General features: G+C 45.3%; 1 protein-coding gene across 2 annotated transcripts in view; it reads left to right on the top strand.

Annotated features, from left to right (window-relative positions):
* The window catches only part of HS6ST2 (heparan sulfate 6-O-sulfotransferase 2), a 286,429-nt gene that overhangs the window by 189,008 nt on the left and 77,305 nt on the right, over positions 1-20,116 (top strand). The window contains exon 3 of one of the 2 annotated variants that reach the window (XM_053892024.1): positions 18,779-18,811. The exons of the other annotated variant lie outside the window; for it this stretch is intronic. Within the exon in view, the coding sequence (XP_053747999.1) occupies positions 18,779-18,811 (33 nt within the window). The remainder of the gene's footprint in view (positions 1-18,778; positions 18,812-20,116) is intronic. 2 annotated transcript variants of the gene reach the window in all.

Raw genomic sequence — 20,116 nt, 5'->3', positions numbered from 1 at the left:
TAAAGAGCTTCTGCATGCAAAGGAAACAATCAACAAAATTAAAAGACAGCCAACGGAATGAGAGAAGATATTTGCAAATGACATATCTGATAAAGGGCTAGTATCCAAAATATATAAAGAACTTATCAAACTCAACACCTAAAAAACAAATAATCCAGTGAAGAACTGGGCATAAGACATGAATAGACACTTTTCCAAAGAAGACCTCGAGATGGTCAACAGACACTTGAAACGATGGTCAGTGTCACTCATCATCAGGGAAATACAAATCAAAACCACACTGAGATATCACCTCACACTGGTCAGAGTGGCTAAAATGAACAAATCAGGAAACTGTAGATGCTGGCGAGGATGTGGAGAAATGGGAACCCTCTTGCACTGTTGGTGGGAATGCAAAGTGGTGCAGCCACTCTGGAAGACAATGTAGAGGTTCCTTAAAAAATTAAAAATAGAACTACCTTATGACCCAGAAATAGCACTACTAGGAATTTACCCAAGGGATACAGGAGTGCTGATGCATAGGGGCACTTTTACCCCAATGTTTATAGCAGCGTTTTCAACAGTAGCCAAATTATGGAAAGAGCCTAAATGTCCATCCATGTCCAAATGTTTACCCCAATGTTTATAGCAGCGTTTTCAACAGTAGCCAAATTATGGAAAGAGCCTAAATGTCCAGTCTTTATCCATGACTGGATAAAGAAGATGTGGTTTATATATACAATGGAATACTACTTGGCAATGAGAAAGACTGAAATTATTTCATTTGCAGCAATGTGGATAGAAATGGAGGGTATTATGCTAAGTCTTTTACTTTTTTGACATACTTACTACCCTAAAGCACAGGTTGACCTTGGGTAAATAGTTTAATCTCTCTATGCCTCATCTATGAAATGAAAATAATAATACCTTAAGATATTGTTAGAATTACATGAAAGATATTTAAGTGAAATATATATCAGTAAGCACTTAGTATTGGCTTGAGTCTGTTACCCCTGTTCCAGAGCCACTGCTGACATTCTCCTAGAAGCTTTCACACTCTGTTAAATCTTATCTAGTCTTTCTAATATGGAACGTTTAGAAGCAAAACTCTGTTCCTGCTCTGAGTCTTATTATCTTAACCATTTAAGGAATTCATTTCTAACTAGAGTTTTGTTTGTTTGGGGACCTTTTACCATTAGAGCAATTTAAGGGATACAAGATGAAAAAGAAACCATTTGTTTTCAAGGAACTTATAGCTGAGTTGGGAAGACAGGTGTGTCCAACAATTAATTATAAAACCAAACACTAGTTGAAGAGTTAAAGTAGAGGTAGGAAGATCCAACTATGAAGGTAAGGAAGGTTTTGGACCCTGAACATTTCTCATTCATTGTGTTTTCTGGTTCAGAATCCCCATATTGGAATGTTAGTATGGGGTATGTGCATGTAGTTATAAGGATTCAGGCAGATTGAACCAGAGTTTCAACACATTCTGAAAGAGAGAGTTTCTATAGATGTTAATACCTTGGATTAGAACAAAGAAAGATAAAACAGAGAACCCATTAGTAAGTACTTATAGGATAACTTCCAGAATTCTCCTTTGTTAACTTTGATGGGGAAGTGAAACAGAGACCCTAGTTAGTCTAGACACCTGCCATATGAGAAAGTGTGTGCTGATTGGTTTACTTGTGGGGGTGGGGGGTACTGGCACCATCTTACATAGCCTATTTAACAACCTGCTCTTATTTTTAATTAAATAAAATATCTAGGTCACGTATTGTCAATGAGCAGTATTCCCTTTATGAGCCCTAGTTATATGTGCAGATGTACTAGAGGAACCCTAAGAAGCTGGCGAATGCATTGGGAGAATAGATTTCTGGAACTACAGGGGTGTCTAAAGGAGTGGAGATCATCTTGGAACTACTGAGAAAGGGGCTGGAATAGCTGCCATCTGTCTGGATGAGGGGGAAAGGGAGAGGACAGAGGGAGGAAAGCCAGAGGGAGGAGGTTGCCAAGGAACCCATGGGTCTCATTTCCCTGCTGATTGCTTCACCTAAAGGGCTTAAAATCTTACGAACTGCTTTCTAAGCCAAAGCTGTGTCATTCAAAATCACCTCCAGGGATCGCCTTTCAATGTCTAGAGCTGACAGTAGAAGAGATATCCAATACATATGAGGAAACTGAGGCCCAGAGGGTAAAGAGAATTGTTCAACTTTCTCTAGTGATTCAGTCTGTAATGGCACAATCAACACTATTTACCTGGCTTTTGTGTGTGGAGAGGGCACAGGTGAATCATTCATATACCTAAATAAATGAAGACATTTGTGTACTTAAGACAGAGAACCAAAGGCTCGATTTTTCTGTTTTAGAGAATGACTCAACTGGAGTTGCAAGCCCACTTTGCCTGACCTTTATAGCTCTGATAAAGGCAACCTTGATTCATGATGCATGAGCCCAGGTCTTGAAACCGATAAGAAATGGTTTGTCCATTGAACATGCAAACAAATTACTTTCCAAGGGCTGAAATTTAAACTGACATTAAGCTCCGAGAACATCTATATTTAATTATACATAAAGGCCAGAAAACAATTTGTAATCTTAAAATAGTAAAATTAAAAGAGAAGTCCCACCTATGCAAATAATTTACTGCATGCAATACTGCCCTTTAGTTTTGCTGTCATCTGTCTATATTAGCAGAACTGGCTTTCCCAATAATTCCAGGGCAGCCCTGAAATATGAGCTTGGACTGTAAATCAGCAGTCAGAGCAGCTCCCAGGGCAGGCTGGTGCTGTAGAGCCAGGGAGTGTGTTGGCTTCTAACAAAGTTTGCCCCTCTATAGGAGGAAATAGAATGAAATACAATCTATAATATTGTATTTCTCTTAGGATGGGACTTAGGGGCCAAAATGTCGTGGGAGGAACACAGGCCAGAAAGCACAGAGATACGGGTCCTAAATTTGACCCAGGGCAGAATCAGACTGTTCTCCACTCTGGCCCTCAGGTCCCTCATCTATAAAGTGAGAGGCTTGGATCCAGTGATCAAGTTGGAAGAAGAGGGAGAGAATGCGAAATGAAAAGCATGAATCAAATAAAAATGGCTTGGTGATTTGTAAATACTCCTCAACACCCCTTTACCCGCCCCCCCCCCCCCCCACATACACACACTAGTTTTCCCCTTGGATTGAATATAGCCTGGGATTGTGGGAAAAGTACTAGACTAGGGGTCAAGATATCTGGATTCTCATCCCAGCTGTTTCCTGAACTCTGTGTTCTGGGCAAAGCTCTTTCTCTCTCTGTCTCTCAGTTTCTCCGTCTGCTAAGTGAGAGATTTTGGTCCTCATTGGTTCCCCACCAGCCGTGTGCACTCGTGATTCATCCGTGACTGACTAGGATTTCCCTTGGGGCAGGGCACTGTGGTCCTGCGTGTTTTAAATAGCTTCCCAGGGGATTCTGCTGTGCACCCCAAGCTCCACGGGCCCTCACAGCTCTGCCATTTTGGGCGATGAGTGGGAATGTTTTTGGTCCTCCTCAGGTCCTTCTACGGGGATTAGCCCAATGGTGTATTCGGCTCACTCCTTCCCAGTAGAGTCTTTTCAAAGGAGGGGAAGTTTGCACCGGGCAGGAGGGGAAGAGGCACAAAGGCACACTCTGCGGAGCCACCACACGACAAGGCGCCGAGACGCTGCTCTTAACCTCTCGGTCGTTGCCACGTGGGTCTTTCTTGAACTGTACAGGAACCTGATTAAATGACTTGATTCCTGGCTTTTCAAAAATCCCGTCTCCGGTGGGTTGCATGCTGCTTATCAAGATACGCTGAGGAAGCTGGTGCCAGCTTGAATTCTTTGTACCCAGGAGGCTGGGGCTGGCTCGATTCAGAGGTGAGTATGGTGGAGGAGGGAAGGCAGGCTGTTGCCTGTTTTTCAAACGTGGAGCCTTACAGACCACATGTGCTTGCAACGTGGAAATGAGGCAGGCACCTCAGGTGGAGGGTGGCTCCACCCGAATTTCAGAAAGTGCCTAGCACAGAGAGCTCGACAAAGCGTAGCTCGGCCGTTCTTGACGTACAAATCCATAACCCTGCCTTCCCTAGCATCCTGTTCTCCAAGCTGAGGGGGCTGGGCCGATCGGTTGGACTCAGGGTCCCGACGCGGTGTCCCAAGAGCTGCCTCAGAGGCAAGGAAGGTGTGGGAGGAGGCGAGCAGGCAGATCTCAGACCGCGTAAAGCACCCCTTAGGGCCTCAGGGCTTTGCACGGCTCCTATTCACACTGTATTCTAGGGCAGTGGGCCCCAAACTTTTCGATTATTGGGACTCCTTTATGGTCTTAAAAATCGCTTTTTGGGGCGATTTTGGGACCCCCCCCCCAAAGAGCTTTTATTTATATGGGATATACCTATTTTTACTGTATTTGAATTTAAAACTGGGAAAATCGCCAAACCATGTATATACTTATGGAAAGTGACAAGAATACACCTATTACCTAGTAACATGACTAACTTTTTTTTTAATGAAAATTAACTGATTTCCAAAGCAAAAAAAAAAAAAATTAGTGGCAATGTTTTATATTTTGTAAATCTTTTTGATGCCTGGCTTCATAGAAGACAGATGGATTGTCATATCAGATTCTGCATTCGAGCCGTTTTAATATGTTATTTTGGCTGAAGTATGTGAAGAAGATCCGGCTTCACACAAACATATTTGGAAAGGGAGGGCCTGGGGGACCTCTGGGGGTGGGTCTTGGGGACCGCCAGTGTCCTCATGCCACACTTTTGAGAACTGCTGCTCTGCATGAATGATGTTCCTGGGCTTGTGCAGTGCCCACCCTGTGGAGCAATACATGGCTGCTCTGCTCTTTTCCCCTCTGCCTTCGTCTCATCCCCTCTTCAAACAGAGCAACTCAGTTTTTCTGTGTTTTAGGTGATGGAGGTATTGGAGGGTTTTGTTTGAAAAAAGGGTTCTGTTTCTAAGTGTTTGAAACCCACCACCTAAATGTTGGGTTACTGAAGACCCAAGGATTTGGGAGTTGATGGGGGTCATTGAGATCCTTTCCCTTGGCTTCCTCTTCCCTGAGAATACAAACCCCCAGACTTTGAGGTGGGGGGGGTGCTTTGGGATCATGCCTCTGCTCTTCCCAGGCAGTAGTATGCCATCTCAGCTCAGGAAAATGGCATCATATGGCTTGAAAGATTTAATGCCACCTCGGCATGGAGCTGACCTGCCCAGGGAGTGTGATGCAGGCTGGAGGAGAATTGGATTCACTGTTGGCCGAGATGTCTGATCCGCTGGGGGAGAGAGACAGGCCCTAAGGGAAAGTTTCAGTGATATACTTATGTGTTGTCATCTTCAGAGCTAGGCATTCATCATCATTATTTATTTCCCAGATTTATGTCTGATCTTTATTCCAGGGGACAGGAGCCAGTGCCAAATATCACAGGATCTAAGTGCCCTCACGAGCCATCGACACCTCTTCCAATTTCTTGTCTAATAGAGAAGGCTGTGCTGTTCTTTCCCTTACTGCCAGAATCATTATTGATTTCGTGTCATTTCTTTCATAAAATCATCTCCTGAGTCTTGCAGGGCTTGGCTTATAGCTGAGAACGTTCTCCGCCCACTTCTCTGCTGGGCAAGATGCTGTAAGTCCCACTGATGTGGGTCAGAAGACAGTTCCACAGCCATCCTGCCAACCTGCCCACTTTCCCTTTAGGCTGTGAGCGCGCGCAGAGGTACTCCCAGAGCTGGGGGTGGGGGGTTGTGGTTCCCTCCGTCCTCATTTGCTTTGTTTCTCCCACCAGCCTAAGCGTTAATTAAGAGGCCCAGCCCCAAATGCCCAACATTAGGGTCAATCATTTGGGCTAATTGGGTGTCTCCGGTTTAATGGAACTCGCCTCCGGAATAAGAAATAAAACTGAATCTCTGGGCGAAATTGGAACCCTTGTCATTTGCCGGTGGGAACGTAAAATGGTGCAGCTGCTATGGAAAACGTTTTGGCAGTCCCTCAAAAAGTTAAGCATATAGTTACTAGATGATCCAGCAGTTCCCCTCTTCGGCTTATATATACACATACCTGAGAGAAATGAAAACATATGTGCACACAAACACTTGTAAATGAATGTTCATAGCAACATTAATCATGATAATGGAAAAGTAGACTCAACACAGATACTCATCAGCCGATGAACGGATGGACAAAATGTGATGTCTTCACACAATGGGCTATTGTTCAGCCATAAAAAGGTTTGAAGTATTGGCGTATGGTACAATAGGGATGGACCTCCAGAACGTTGTGTAGGTGAAAAAGCCAGACTAAAAGTGCCGTGTATGGCGTGATTCCACTCATGTGAATTATCCACATAGGCCAACCCAGAGAGACAAAAAGCAGGTTGGTGGTTGCCAGAGCTGAGGGAAGTGGGGAAGAAAGTGTGACCACTTAATGGGTATGGGTTTCCTTTTAAGGTGATGAAAGTGTTTTGGAACTACATGCAGGTGGTGGTTGCAGAACATGTGACTGTACCAATTTCCACTGACTTGCATACTTTAAAACGGTTAATTTTATGTTATGTGAATTTCGTGCCAATAAAAAAATGCAAAACAAACAAAAAAAAACCCCACCTGGATCCCTGGCTGCTGCCCTCTCTTGGGCTGGCTTCACTCCTGAACGTTTGTGGGATCAGGAACCCAATCCTGGGCTGTGAACTCCTCCCGAGTGGAAAATGGGCTTACCGTAACTTATGAGTCGTGTGGAGCTGCTGTGTCTGATGCATGGTCTTCCACACGGCTGTCCCCGCTGTTTGCTCATAGAAGGCAGGGACCATGTCTTGCTCGTCCTTGTATTCCAAGTGCCTTAGCACCTTCTTGGCACACCAGAGACATTCAGTAGATGTTTGTTGTTGGACCAACTGGATGTGTTTGCTTCATCTTCTTGTTCCTCTCCATGTACCCCAGTGATGCTAGTTATAGACCCACCATAGCAGGTGCTCAGGACAGGTCTGTAGACTTGTCCAGTGGGTGGGGATGAAATTGTTTAGAGGCACCTTATTTGTTTTGTTTTTTTTTTTGAACTTTGGATATCCATGCAATGGAATACTCTTTGGCCATGAGAAGGAATGTAGTACTGACGTATGCTACAACATAGAGGAACCTGGAAAACGTGACGCTAAGTCAAAGAGACCAACATAAAAGACAACGTGTGAAATGATTTCATTTACTTGAAAGGTCCAAAATGGGAAAATCCGTAGAGATAAAGTAGATCAGTGATGGGCAGGGCCTGGAAGGGATAGGGATATATGGCGGTGACAGCCAAAGGATACTGGCTTTCGTTTCGAGGTGATGAAAATGTTCTCAAATTGTGGTGATGACAGTACAGATCTGTGACTCTACTAACAACCACTGATTTGTGCACTTTAAGTAGGTTGTGTGGTATGTGAATTGCATCTCAACAAAGCTGTTAAAAATTGAGATATATGTTGGAGGAGTGAAGAATAAAATTCGAATTGAAGACAGATGTGCTCTTGTTTGGGGAGAAATCTCTATCTGAGATCTGAAATAACTTTCCTGATATATTCAGAGGGCTTCTCCAGAGAAAGATTCTTTTACATTGGGCTTCCCTTACAGCAGCAACTCATGTGGGTTTCCAGATCATTACGTACCTGATGAGGGGCTGAGGGCAGAGTAGCCAAAAGCCAGAGTGTGAAGGGCAACCACCAACTGTTGGGAGTTAGAGATTGATCAGAACGTCTGTCAGTGGGAAACTAGGATTCAGTTTACACAAACCTGGCTGCCTGGTGATTTCTCCACTGCCTATAGGATAGACACTGCCCGCCTCCCCACCCCCATTTTGATCAGGAGGAATGAGCAAGCAGCCTAATTGATGTGCCATTTGGACAATTAGCAATTCAGCAAGCCCAGCTTCAAACAAGCAGTTCCAGATTCTTCCTCCTACTCCTGGGGACTAGCCCTACTACTTCAGTGCCGATCAGCCTACTTGAAGGAAGAGACATCAATATGCTGCTACAGGGCTCCCATAGTGGGGCTGAGGGGAGTTGTGTGTGGAGATGTGAAATGCCTCGTGCCACGTACAGACTTCACTGTCCCCCTTGCCTTTAGGCACCAAGAAACTCCTACAGCATCATCCCACTTAACTGACAGCTTGGATGCCATGGTCAGTGGCTCCTTAGATCCCGGGCAGGGAGCCTCAGCAGCCTGAGGTGGCACCACCAGTTCATGTGTGTGTGTGTGTGTGTGTGTGTGTGTGTGTGTGTGTGTAGCAGTTACAAAGCTGTCTGCGGTTATGAGGAAATTGATAGGCTATTCTGATGGCTCCCTGTGTGCCTCAGGTTCCAAGGCCAAGGACAGTCTAAAGGTGCTCCTGGGAAGCCAAGAACCAGGTCCTGGATAAAATTTTGTTGGACGTGGGTTTGCAGATGTGCGCTCACCCGATTTGACTTACAATGGCAAAAAAATGAGCACATGACGACTCACTTGGAAGTTGGAGGGACCCCCTTTCTCTTTGGCATGTGGCCAACAGAGAAAGGAGGGGGCCAAAACATAGTTGAGGTGAAAAGCACATAGGCTTTGGATTCAGATCAACCAAGTCCCGTTGTCTAACTGCAGGACCCGTGGCAAGTGGCTTCCTGTCTCTGAGGCTCAGTTTCCTCACCTGTACAAGAAGATAGGAAAGATCATCTCACAAAACTATTGTTCTCATTAAACAACAAAGCCCAGTCCTCATGCCCGGATCTCCTGCTGCCGGTTCCCAACTGGCCTGTTTACTCCCATCCCTCTAGCCCACCCCTTGCCACCTGCTTGATGTCCTAGGGGAGCAGCATAGCCATGGAGGCGTGAACCGTGCGACCTTGGGTAAGTCCCTTGTCTCTCAGGGCCTATAAAATGCAGAGGTTGGGTTTGATGTTCTCTAAGGGTACCTTCCAGCTCTGACAGGCTTTTAAGCTATGTCAAGGTCAAATTGTTGAGCGGCCTGGCCCACCATGCTTGAGGATGGACTCCGTCGTTCAGCGAACACAGTTCTCTCCCAAGGCAACAATTCTCCTCTTACTACCGTAATTACGTGAGCCTGCTTGGAATGAGGCATGTAGCATAGCTTCTTCCTGTTTTTATTTCCCCCCTTGGTTATCATGGACTTTCTGGATTCTGTCTCCATTTAATTCAATCACACATCCTATAGATAAAAAAATACAGGTATACGAGCAAGAAACAGCCCTCACTTCTGCTCTAGAGAGAGAGGCCTGATCTGTTTGCCAACTTCCTTTTCCCTGCGGGCCCCTAGCCCACCCACTGCTACCTGATTTATGTCGTAGGGGAGCAGCACGGCCATGGTGAAGATTTACACCGGGGTTTCATCTTCAAATGAGCTATTACCTCTCTTCCTTGTGTATTCAAGTGCTTGGCAGTCATAGCCTGCAAGTTTATCCTGGAATTCAAAATGAAAAACGGTCCCATGAGAAGCTTAAAGAGAGGCGCGCAAGGAATCACTTCAGGGCAGTTTCCAGGCCTGCCCGGTAACTTGTGCAGCCGGCTCACAGCGCAAGCGCTGTTGGCACAGAGAGCTTGGATGCGGTCGCTCTTCCCTCATCAGTGTCTGGAGGAGGCGTAGCACACAGCGCATGGGGGAGGGCACAAGGTACCCCTGGGGGAGGGCACAAGGTACCCCTGGGGTAGGGCATGTTGGACATTCCCACCTCAGCGCCCTCACTCACTAGCCGTGCGACCCTGAGCAAATTATTCCCTGGGCCTCACCTGAATCACCTGTAAAATGAGAAGGATGCCAAGTACATTTTAGTAGCTAATGAGCCGGGGTGCTGGCGTCCTACAACTCTGGATTTGAGTTGTTAGCTGTGCGAGCCCCTCTGAGGCTCCAGTATCTCTGCAGTGAGTGCGGACTTTCGTTCAGGATAAAATGAGATAATTCCTGCAAAGTGCATGGTGTCTGGCATATAGTAAGCACTCATTAAATGTTAGCTAATAGCATGATTGTTATCGTTGGCCACTGAGGAATAATTTCCAATAATTTAGAAAAGAGCCCCTTGGTACCCGTCCCGATGATTTGGCAAACTTGTCTGTATCTCGTATTCTTTGGGGCAGAAGCGCACAGGGTCTTTCTGGCACCTGGTTTTTGAAACTGCGGGTAAGACATCAAACTGAGAATCCTGCAATCACGGGAGATCTGTTTCCTCTTGAAAACAAAGGGTTTGCCCTAACCGTGGTTCTACGCCGTCACCTTGAAACACGTCCAAAGCCCACGAAAGTGTTGAGTGGCTCACAAGTTTTCAAAAAGCAACGTATCCATTAACAGCGGGTTAAAAGCTGTGCTTACTTTCGTTTTTCATTTTCATTTCAGTTAGCTAACATTCGGTGTTCTATTCGTTTCACGTGTACAGTATAACGATTCAGCCCTTCGATACGACACTCCGTGCTCATCACAACAAATACACTCCTTAATCTCTGTCACTTACTTCACCCATTCCCCTACACGCCTCCCCTCTTGTAACCATCATTTGGTTCTCTGTAGTTAAGAGTCTGTTTCTCTCTCTCTCTCTCTCTCTCTCTCTCTCCTTTTCCCCTTAGCTCATTTGTTTTGTTTCTTAAATTCCACCTATGGGTGAAATCATATGGTGTTTGTCTTTCTCTGACTGACTTCGCCTACTTGGTGCACGTTTTCAACAATGAAGTCCGTTGCACAGATGTTTCATTTGCTTGATCCCAGACACCTAGATCTTTAGGAGCATCTGGATAACGAGGGGGGCGCTTTTCGCCAAAATTGTGGGTTACGTTACATTCGGCAGGTTTCATTGAGCCCCTGGTTTGGGTCCTCTCTTAGGTATTACTGGAGATCACAAGGAGATCACAGTTTTGTTGAGAAAAATGAGCCTGTAGGTTTGAAGCGATCGAAGGACAGTGGAGGAGCTGGGATTGAAACGGTTCTGTCGGCTCCCGAGCCCGCGTGCCCTCCACTCCATCACATCACCCCTTCACGGACCTGCCACTTCACTGGGGCTGGCTTGACGGAAGTTTCCGACCAAATCCAGTGGCTCCTGCCATACTTTGACTTCAGCAGACACGGAAGCTCCTTGCCTAGAGTGGCTGGCGTGTTGGTCCAGAATGGTCCAGAATATACCATTCTGTGTGTCTGTACTGTCTGATCCTGTCAGTGACTTGGCTGAGTATTTCCTGAGAATGATCTCGACGTTTAGTTTAGGACTGGCTAGGTCAGTACGTGGTAGGGACTTTTTCGTGCTGTGTGTTTCAAACTTGTTAAAATGCGAGCACAGCAGTTACAGCTCGCATTCGCAGCTCACCCTGCTTGTTCTGTGTCGGCGTAAGATACGTGGGGGTGCAACGGAGCAGCAGCCCCTAGTGGAGCTTAACGTAAGGGGGATACTGGAAATCCTCCCGGCTGAGTTGAGCCAGCGCTGAAATAGCATTCGTGGTGGACCTTCTAGACCCCAAACTCTAAAATATGGAAACAGAATGAGAGAAAATAAGCAACACACACACATTTATATTTATATTATAAGTGAGACTTTTTCAGGCCCTTATTAACAGAAAGCAAGCTCTGTTATACCCCCGAAATCTCGACAAGGAACTCTTTCGAGAGTGGATGCACAAGGTCCGTCTTTCCTTCAAGGAAGAAGTATATGTATGATCAAATTGAGGAAATGCGTGGCTGGAACCTTCCATACAAATGCAGGTGTTTGCCTCTGAGGAACTCTAAAAGGTAGTCGAAAATCGCCGTCAACTTTGAGTTGATGGAGTCGGCCTGTGTCTCTGTGCCTTAGTCTATAATTCACCCAGTGCCCCCACATCATGAGTAGGAATGCTTTGCAGGAGGAAGAAGAAGCCAGACTTTCTTTGATGGCCCTCCTTTTTTTGTTTTTGTTTTTATTTTTTTGTTTTATTTTGCTTTGTTTGCGCGGTGGCAAAATACCCCTTTCACTGCTTTTTGAAAGACGAAATTGTCAAGTAGGTGCTTTAAAGATTCTTTCAGAAAGAATATATCGAGACATAGCCAAGGACAAACCAGAGTTACACCCATTTCTCGCCAAAACAGGAATCCCTCGGTCTCCACATTCTTAATTAGATCAGCACTAGAGGGCACTCTTATGATGCCAAAATGGGAGAATTTTACTACAAACCGGTGGGCGGAGGTGGGGGTGATGTGAGGGGGCCGGCCCAGTAACTAACTGCAGACAACAGACAGTTTAGAGAAGACGTCCTAACAGAAAATTGACTGGCTCGCCAACAGATGAGAAAACACTATTTGAAAAGCATTGTGGAGCAGTCTTCCTCATCAGATCCACTTTGTTTCCCCAATGTGGTCGGTGTTTTGGGCAATACAAGACTCAGGTATTAGGCATTATTTCTCAAACGGGGAGAACATAAGGATCCCCGACTGTTGCCACGTGATGTGGTAGAAGCCTGTTTAGGCAGAAAACAGAACGTGAGAGAGAAGCTTAGGAAAATGTGTTTACAATTGAGCAGCTACTGAACAAGAAGTTAACATCCTTGAGGGGTTTTATGGCTGTTTTCCCATTTTTTTGCAGCCATTGCTCTTTGAGATGTGCTCAGGGTTGTGTGGTTGTGTCTCCAGGGGCAGGCGCCTGTTTGCCAGCTGCCCCCAGGCAGTTCTCGGATGGAGGCGGGGTGGGTAGTGTGTGTCCCCCCACCTGGGGAAAGGACCCATAGACTTGGGTCCTGGTCTTAGCTCTGCCACAGCTGTGTTCTGTGATCTGTGATGAGTCCCTTCCCCAGCAACACTAATGGTCCCTAAAGATCACCAAAAAACATCTCTCAGTGACTCGGTGTCTCTGGTTGATGATTGCAGAAAAGAAGTTTCAATTTCATTTGTTTATCAGCCACTTGAGATCTAAATCTAACCTTGGGATAGAAGGTGATTTATACTCGAAGGATTTGCCAGCCCAAGGGGCTGATATATGCATGTTAGTTACTTTTTTTTTTTTTTTAGGTTTAGTGCCCAGTCCAAATATAACCTCAGAGAGTTACCACATTTAAGCCGTCTCTAGCCGTCCCCCCAAATTGGCTTATTACACCCTAATTAGGTGACTCACGTCTTCCACACTGGGCACTGACCAGAATCTCTCTGGCCTGCCTCATGCAGTTTCCTGAGAAGCCAGGGGTAGGTCTGGCGATCTAATGGGAGGAAGGGCCACTGAAGACAAACTCGTCCACTCTGCCTTTGGTCCCAGAATTTCTCAGAGCAACTCAAGAGTATTTCTCCCTAGGCCTCCGTTTGTAAGAACCCAGGCTCTACTTTGGAGAAATGTTCCCAACTGAGTCAAATTCCTTATAAAGTCTTAAAATGTTGTAATGAACAAGGAGCCTTTGGGAACACACCCAATCCAACACCTTCACTGTGTAGAGAGGGAAACCGAGAGCCATCTGCCCCACAGGAGGATGGGCTTGCCCAGGGTCACACAGCAGAGTTGTCTTGGGGACCTCAGTCTTTTGACGTTTAGTCCAGGCATCTTTCTAACCTTGTGCTGTGTGCATCTTTCCCTACACACACCGACTCCAGGGAATAAGAAATCAGCAGCTATTAACCAAAGAGTTTTTGACATAGCTAGAATAGCTCTGTGTCATATATTATATATATATTGTATTTCGGTGGTATAAATGGAAGGGACAAATCCTTATCAAAAATGTGTCCTCTCTAAATGTCATAAGACTGGAGACTGAACCATCAGAAGGTCATTTCTGTGGGTCTAGAAGACCCAGTATTCTTAATACTGTTGCCCAAAGGCAAGGGCAGGATTGAATCCCTTGTCAACTGGCAGAGAAAATAGGCCAGGAAGATGGGTCTGGAAGCCAGGTTTAGTATCTTGGGGGAAGGGGACGCTGTGGAAGGAGCAGTCAAGACAAACTCAGGAAACCTCCTGGTTGTGCCAAAGGCTGACTTTCAAGGGCAGAACGAATACCCCTAACAATAAAAGTTGGAAAGGGTGTTCTGGATGCCAGTACCCTCTGGCAGACCATGAGGAGCTCCCTCTCGTGGAATACGTACAGCTTCTGGCAGGCTGGGCATGGAACAGGGAGGAATGCAGAGTAGCCAAACAGTGGAACGTGGGTGTTGGGGAACACTCCTCCCCCGTGTCAATAAATGCGGTGTCTTTGAGCACTGGCTTTGAAACGCCGTTTCTGTTCCCAAGGTAACAAGATGGCTTAGTGACAGGGGACTGCAATCCCTGACCGCGGCCTGCCATAAACTCACTATACTTCTGGACAATTTATTTACTCGTCTCTTCCCTGGATAAAAATAATCGTGCATAAAGAGTGAGTGAGTCCTGTCTCTGGACCTGGTGTTCTGCTGTAGTGTGTCCGTACGTATGGTCTCCTCTAGTCCTCAGAGTAGCCCTGTGACACACACATTGGCCTTTCTACACAAGTTGCTTTTAGGTGCTTTCTGCTCTGATTGGCCAGTGCCTAAGCCATGTCGTGTGTTCAGTATGCTGAATGTCATTACTGGCGTGGGCACTATACTTGTCCCCATTTTGTAGATGAAGGAGTCAAGGCTGAGAGCTTAAGGCACCTTGGCAGAGTCATGCAGGTAGTAAATGAAAGAGCCCAGACTAGAACCAGAACTAGACGCCTGGGTTTATTCCATGGCCCCACACTACCTCTCAGGCTTGTGCGTGAGCAGAAGGCTGACGCCGAGCATTTTAAGACCAATAAAGAAGACAGGGAGCTTTTGCCTAGGGCCTTAAGAAGCATTCAGGCCTTTCCTCTGGCTTCTCCATTTCCCCCCACCAGTTTGAGCAGGAATTCTTCGCCTGGGACTTTCTGGGCATGGGACCCCTGCGCATTTAGGGGACCCGATTTAGCATGCAGAATAAGCTTTTTTCACTAGGAGATACTGAAGTTGGCCTTCAAAGACTACATGACGAAGTGGCCTGAGGCACAAAAGGAGGTGGTGGGTAATTGAGCGATGGTATGCCAGATCAGACCAGGATGAAGTTGGAGGGGCATCCTAAGTGGGAACAAGGTGGGAAGTCAAGGGCACCACAACTCCAACTGGGGGCGTGGAAGTTGGCAAGAGGGTGAGGAAACCAATCCGGTGTTAGAAACCAGAGAGGCCGAATGGGCCGTTTGCTTGGCAGCTCTGGAGTAATGATAGGTAATTGGTTCCCACGGGGTGTATTATCCGCCGCAGATCTGAAATCAGACCAGAGCGATGTTGGTGTGGGTTTTTTAAAACCATCCTTTGAGAAATCTGAGCATCTTTGCGGCCTTTATCTGGGAGCGTGTGGATCTTTCTGCTGATTGACAATAATCACCAACAGCCCAGGCTCCCGGCCGATGAAGAAGCTGCATGAGGAGAAAGAGAAATGGTGGGGGGGGGGGGGGCGGGATGGGGGGCATCGATTGTGCATCGGTTAGATTTCCATTTAAGTTTCCTTGCATAACTTTTCCATCCTAAAGAACCAGCCGTTGTGTATTTCAAATAAACAAAGCAGTTTTCCCGGAAAGAAAGAGGATCAGCTGCATTTGAGCTCGGCTATTATTGTTTGGGCTATATTCTCATTGACACATAAGCTCAGAACATTGGGCTCTGGGCTCTCTGAACTCCTAATGGCGTGTTGTACTGAGAAAGTGACTAGAGATTGCTGTACTCTTAACTAACTTGGCCCCAACGCAAAAGGCCAAACTCCTAGAGAATTATAGGAGTATTTGCCCAAGATCAAATGAGTCATTGGTAAAACCAGGATTTAGAAACCAGGGATCCTGACTTTCAGGCAAGGGCTCTCCCATATTTACATCATTGCAGCTTTTCTAGGTCTTAATTTGGATCCTTAATATCAAAGTGATTGGATAGCAGCTTTTTGTATGTGTGTGTGTTTCTGAGGCCCGAAGCAACTGCCCTGAGAATATAAATCCCGGGGAGTAGGTGTTATCATGGGAGGTTTCTGGTTAGCATGAATCACCGTCTGGAGTTTTAGGGCCCCCAAGCCTGCCCCATCTTTCCAATGATATCCGTGTATTACCTTCATTTTCGCCTCTTCTTTCCCTGCTAATTTGACATTTACTCAGTAGCTGTCACTTGAGGAAGATTTAGTCACATCTTCTCAAACCCCAGCCCAGAGGATGGTTACTCTAGATGCTTCTCCATCCAGTGTCTGGGTGTCGGGCATAAAGACCACAGCTCCTTTTATCCGCCAACTGTTGCTGCTTTCCCAGGACGGGACTTGCTGAGGGGTGAGGAGTGTGATCTCAGAGTGTCACCAGTGCTAGCTGTTACAGAACACTAGAGCATCCAGTGACAAGAGCTCTATGACACTGCAATATTACAAAGCTGCCATTGAGGCACTTCTTGTTTTTACAGCATTGCAAAGCGCATGCACGTGGGGTTCTGTGGACAGCAAATGGCCCAGCCGAAATGAAGTCTGTCTCACAGCCTTTTGATGGCGCTTCGCACAAGGAGAATTCGTGAATGCAAACAACGTCTTCTCCAATCAAAAAGGCAATTCTTTCTAGTACAGTTGTTGAATCCAATGCCGTTGGATATGTTCTCAATACATAAATCAAGACATAAATAAAACGAGGAAAACTTCTTTTCTAGGACTAATAACACACAGTATGTTTCTGTGGAAGTCTTCTCCAAGAACTTGGCTCAAAAAAATCTTCCACGAGGTTGTAAATTACACGAAGACAGGGATTTGTGTCTGTTCTATTCACTGCTGTGTCCTCAATACCTAGCAATAATGCCTATCACATAGTAAATATTAAACGTTTGGTGGGATGATTTTTTATTAAATGTATTTGACATACAGCATTGTATAAATTCGATGTGTACAATGTGTTAATTTAATACATTTATATGTATTGTAATATGATTGCCACTATAGTGATATTTAGCACCTCTGTCACGTTGTACCATTACTTTTCCTTTGATTAAAGACTCCTTTTAAAAGATTCCATTTGAGAACCTTCCCAAAGTGTGTGTGTGTGTGTGTGTGTGTGTGTGTGAATGTAAAATGGGTTCATAAAGTTAATTCACTTTTTCTAATCAGTATGTTTTCCCTTTTTTCTTTTTTTACATATTCTTTCCATGGCCTTTGATTCACTTCTGATGACTGCCCTCCCTTTTGATTGATGCACCTGTAACATCTTCCTGGATTACCATTGAATATTCCATCTCTGGCAATCTGGATTCCCAGGTAAGGCAATGAACTCCCAAAAGTCTTCTCAGTGCAGTCACCAGGCAAACTTTCATAGGCAGTTGGGAAATTTATGTAGAAAATTTTTTTTAATCTCAAGAGATAATAGTCCCCCTGATTGATGGTAAATTTGGTCCAGTCCCCAGATAAATCAATTCTGTACATACTTCTAGTATTTGAGGATTTCTATTAGTGCAGCAGAATAGAAAATGATGGTTTGGGAATGTGCTACCTATTTGACTTTAGAATTTTCTAGTACTAAGAATCAACATACAGCTTTATGTTTCCTTATTGTTGGTTGCTTTTCTTTTAATTTTTCACCCAAAGTCGTGTTATTTTTTGTTCATGAGGCTGAGTTCAGTGGAAGAGGTCCTAGCCTCCCTTAACTGTGTAGGGAAGCTAAGTCATGGGGTAGGTCAGAACACTCTAGATTGCCTCTTTCTTGCGACTGGAATGGAAGACGAGCACATCGGGCCTTGGATGGTAAGTCAGCTAACGGGGGTGTCTTGTTTAACAGAGCTTTTGTCAAGCTCACCAAGTACATCACTTTTGTTTCCCATAATGTTAGCTTCTCCAGCGGTCTTAACAACTCACAGAACCGGGGAAGGGGGGCTTAGCCACACCGGGAACCCACGAGAAGTGTCTTATATTGCTTCCCAAATGATGATGCAAAGGCTCTGCTCCTAGTCCTGCAATTCAAAGTTTCTGTTAACTCACTTCTAAAGCCTCCAGACATTCCATGTGAAGAAGCACTTCTCCCAAGAAAGTGTACAGGCTGTATAACTTGTTTTTGGACACAAATGTGTTGTTACATTGTAATATCCCTTGTTCTGGCTTAATTCACAGCGAAAAGCTAATTGAGTTCCCCTTGAACCCTCAGATTAGCAAATGACCTGTGCGCAAAATTCCCTGCTAACATCAGAAATTCATGTAGTGGAATTAGTGTTTTGTGACTCTTAAGACATATATTAAGAAAACAGCTAAGCATTTTGTTTGTTTGTTTTGCATGGAGAAACATTGCTTACTTCGGGGGATGTCTTGCGTTTGGGTGGAAGGGTCTAGAGTGATGATTTAGGTATCACTTGGTCCGTGCTTTGCATTTTCATCTGTTGGAAGAGCATCGGCAAAGGCTAATCGTTCTTTTCTTTTCCTTTTGTTATTTGTGTTGCCTATAGTCCTGATAATATGAAAAAAATCCCTGTAAGTTCCTCATGGGTCTCTTCAGTCAGGTGTTTCCATTTTAGTGATGCCATAACATTTGCTTTGGTTTGGTTTTTGGTTTATTGACTTTTTGTGTTTTGCTTAGATTGCCATCATTTTTGTGAGGGGGCGTGGAATGAACATGACCCGGTGGTAGATCTATCATTCTCAGCCCATAGCCCTCCAGAGGTCAGGCTCTCACGCTGCCCTGCCCCGGTTGAGCCCCCTGATTTATGATCCCCCACTCCTTGAGAGGAACGAACGGGGAGCAAAGTGGAGGAGCCATCCATGAGCTGTTTCCTTGCGGTTTGGGAAGCTGGAAAACTACACTGTCAAAGCAAACTGGAACACTTTTGTTGTTTTAACTCCTCTCTTACCACGCTCTTGCTAGCACCTGGTTTTACTGTTCCTTTAACAGGTGGAGGATTTTTCAGATTCTAGATGCAGCAAGGTAAGTGACAATGTATTTCTAGTTCAACTGACCCCGAGTAAGCTAGAACGAACAGACTCTGCAGTCGCTGCTTCCTTTGATTTCAGTACGATGAATAGTTAGGTTTGGGCTTGGACAAATTCTTTCCAGGGCTCTTTTTGTTGTTGTTGTTTAAAACAGCTGAAACTACCCAGGCATGTCGTCTCGGGTCCGAAAGCTGACCTAGCGCAGAAGTGGGATGAATGTTCAGGGCCAGCACCCTAGACAGTTGGACAGTTGGTCATTAGCTCCTTTCTCTTTTTGCTGAAATAGGACGACACAGTAGAGTGTTTTGTTAAGAACGCCCCACCGTCCACAGAGTGGTTTTCACGGTGCTTCAGGCACGCCTGCCTGTGGCTGGGCTGGTGGTGGTTTAGGGAACAACTAGGTCAGCATTTCATTGAAGGGAAATCAATTATTTGAAAATATCAGGGTGTTTAAAGTGTGTAAATGTATGGACTTGCAAGGTAGAATAATCCCACAGGCGAGGGGCCTTTATGACAGGGACTCTGCAGCAGAGCGAATCTAATCAAACGTGGAAAGTTCCTAACTGGAGGGGAGGGTGGGTTATCGAGAATGCTCCAGGACAGCACCTGTGCAGTACCATCATATCGCCATGAGTGCTGAAGAGGCTGGTGGGAATCATAAGCTATCTTGTAAATGTGTGCTCCGGTTGCCTGTGTTTGGACTGTCGTAGGCTTATTGGCACCAGAAATATTTACCAGTGTTTTTGCTTTCTCTTCCTATCCACCTGAATTCCATCCTATGCCCTCTGACCAAACAGGTTAAGGAGCAAAGGTAGCCTCGAGATTCCTCCACTGGGGTAGATTTTCATTCAAACAGAATAGATGGGCCATTTCTTAAGTGCCCAGCTCGCTTTCGGGAGCTGGACTTCCATATTCCCATGAGGGCCTCAGTGGATTTGCTTGACAGATGAGAATAGTAAATTCGGTCTTTAATTCCATAGGCAGCTTATAATTGGTTGGGATAAATTGTATAGACACCCATAGACCCCCTCTTCACATAACATTAGTATAGGAGGGCGTTTAAAGATTATAGCCTGGATGTATCATGGTGGCAAGGGCATTAGATTCTGCCACTACTGGTGGGGTGACTTTGCCTAAGTCCCATCTCTGCTGTGAGCCTTGATTTCCTCATCTGTAAAATGAAAGAGTGGAGGACCATTAAAATAACGGTCAGTAACATACAGACTGGTATCCCAGCCATTGCTCTTATGGGGGAAATGTTGAGAATGTTGTTTTAGTTTTGCTTTAAAATTTACTACAT

This window comes from Panthera pardus, unplaced genomic scaffold (genome assembly GCF_024362965.1).
Source record: "Panthera pardus isolate Hobbes unplaced genomic scaffold, ASM2436296v1 HiC_scaffold_27, whole genome shotgun sequence".
Classification (NCBI taxonomy): Eukaryota; Metazoa; Chordata; class Mammalia; order Carnivora; family Felidae; genus Panthera; species Panthera pardus.
The sequence above is the reverse complement of the archived record's forward strand: the minus strand, read 5'-3'. Positions and strand labels throughout refer to the sequence as shown.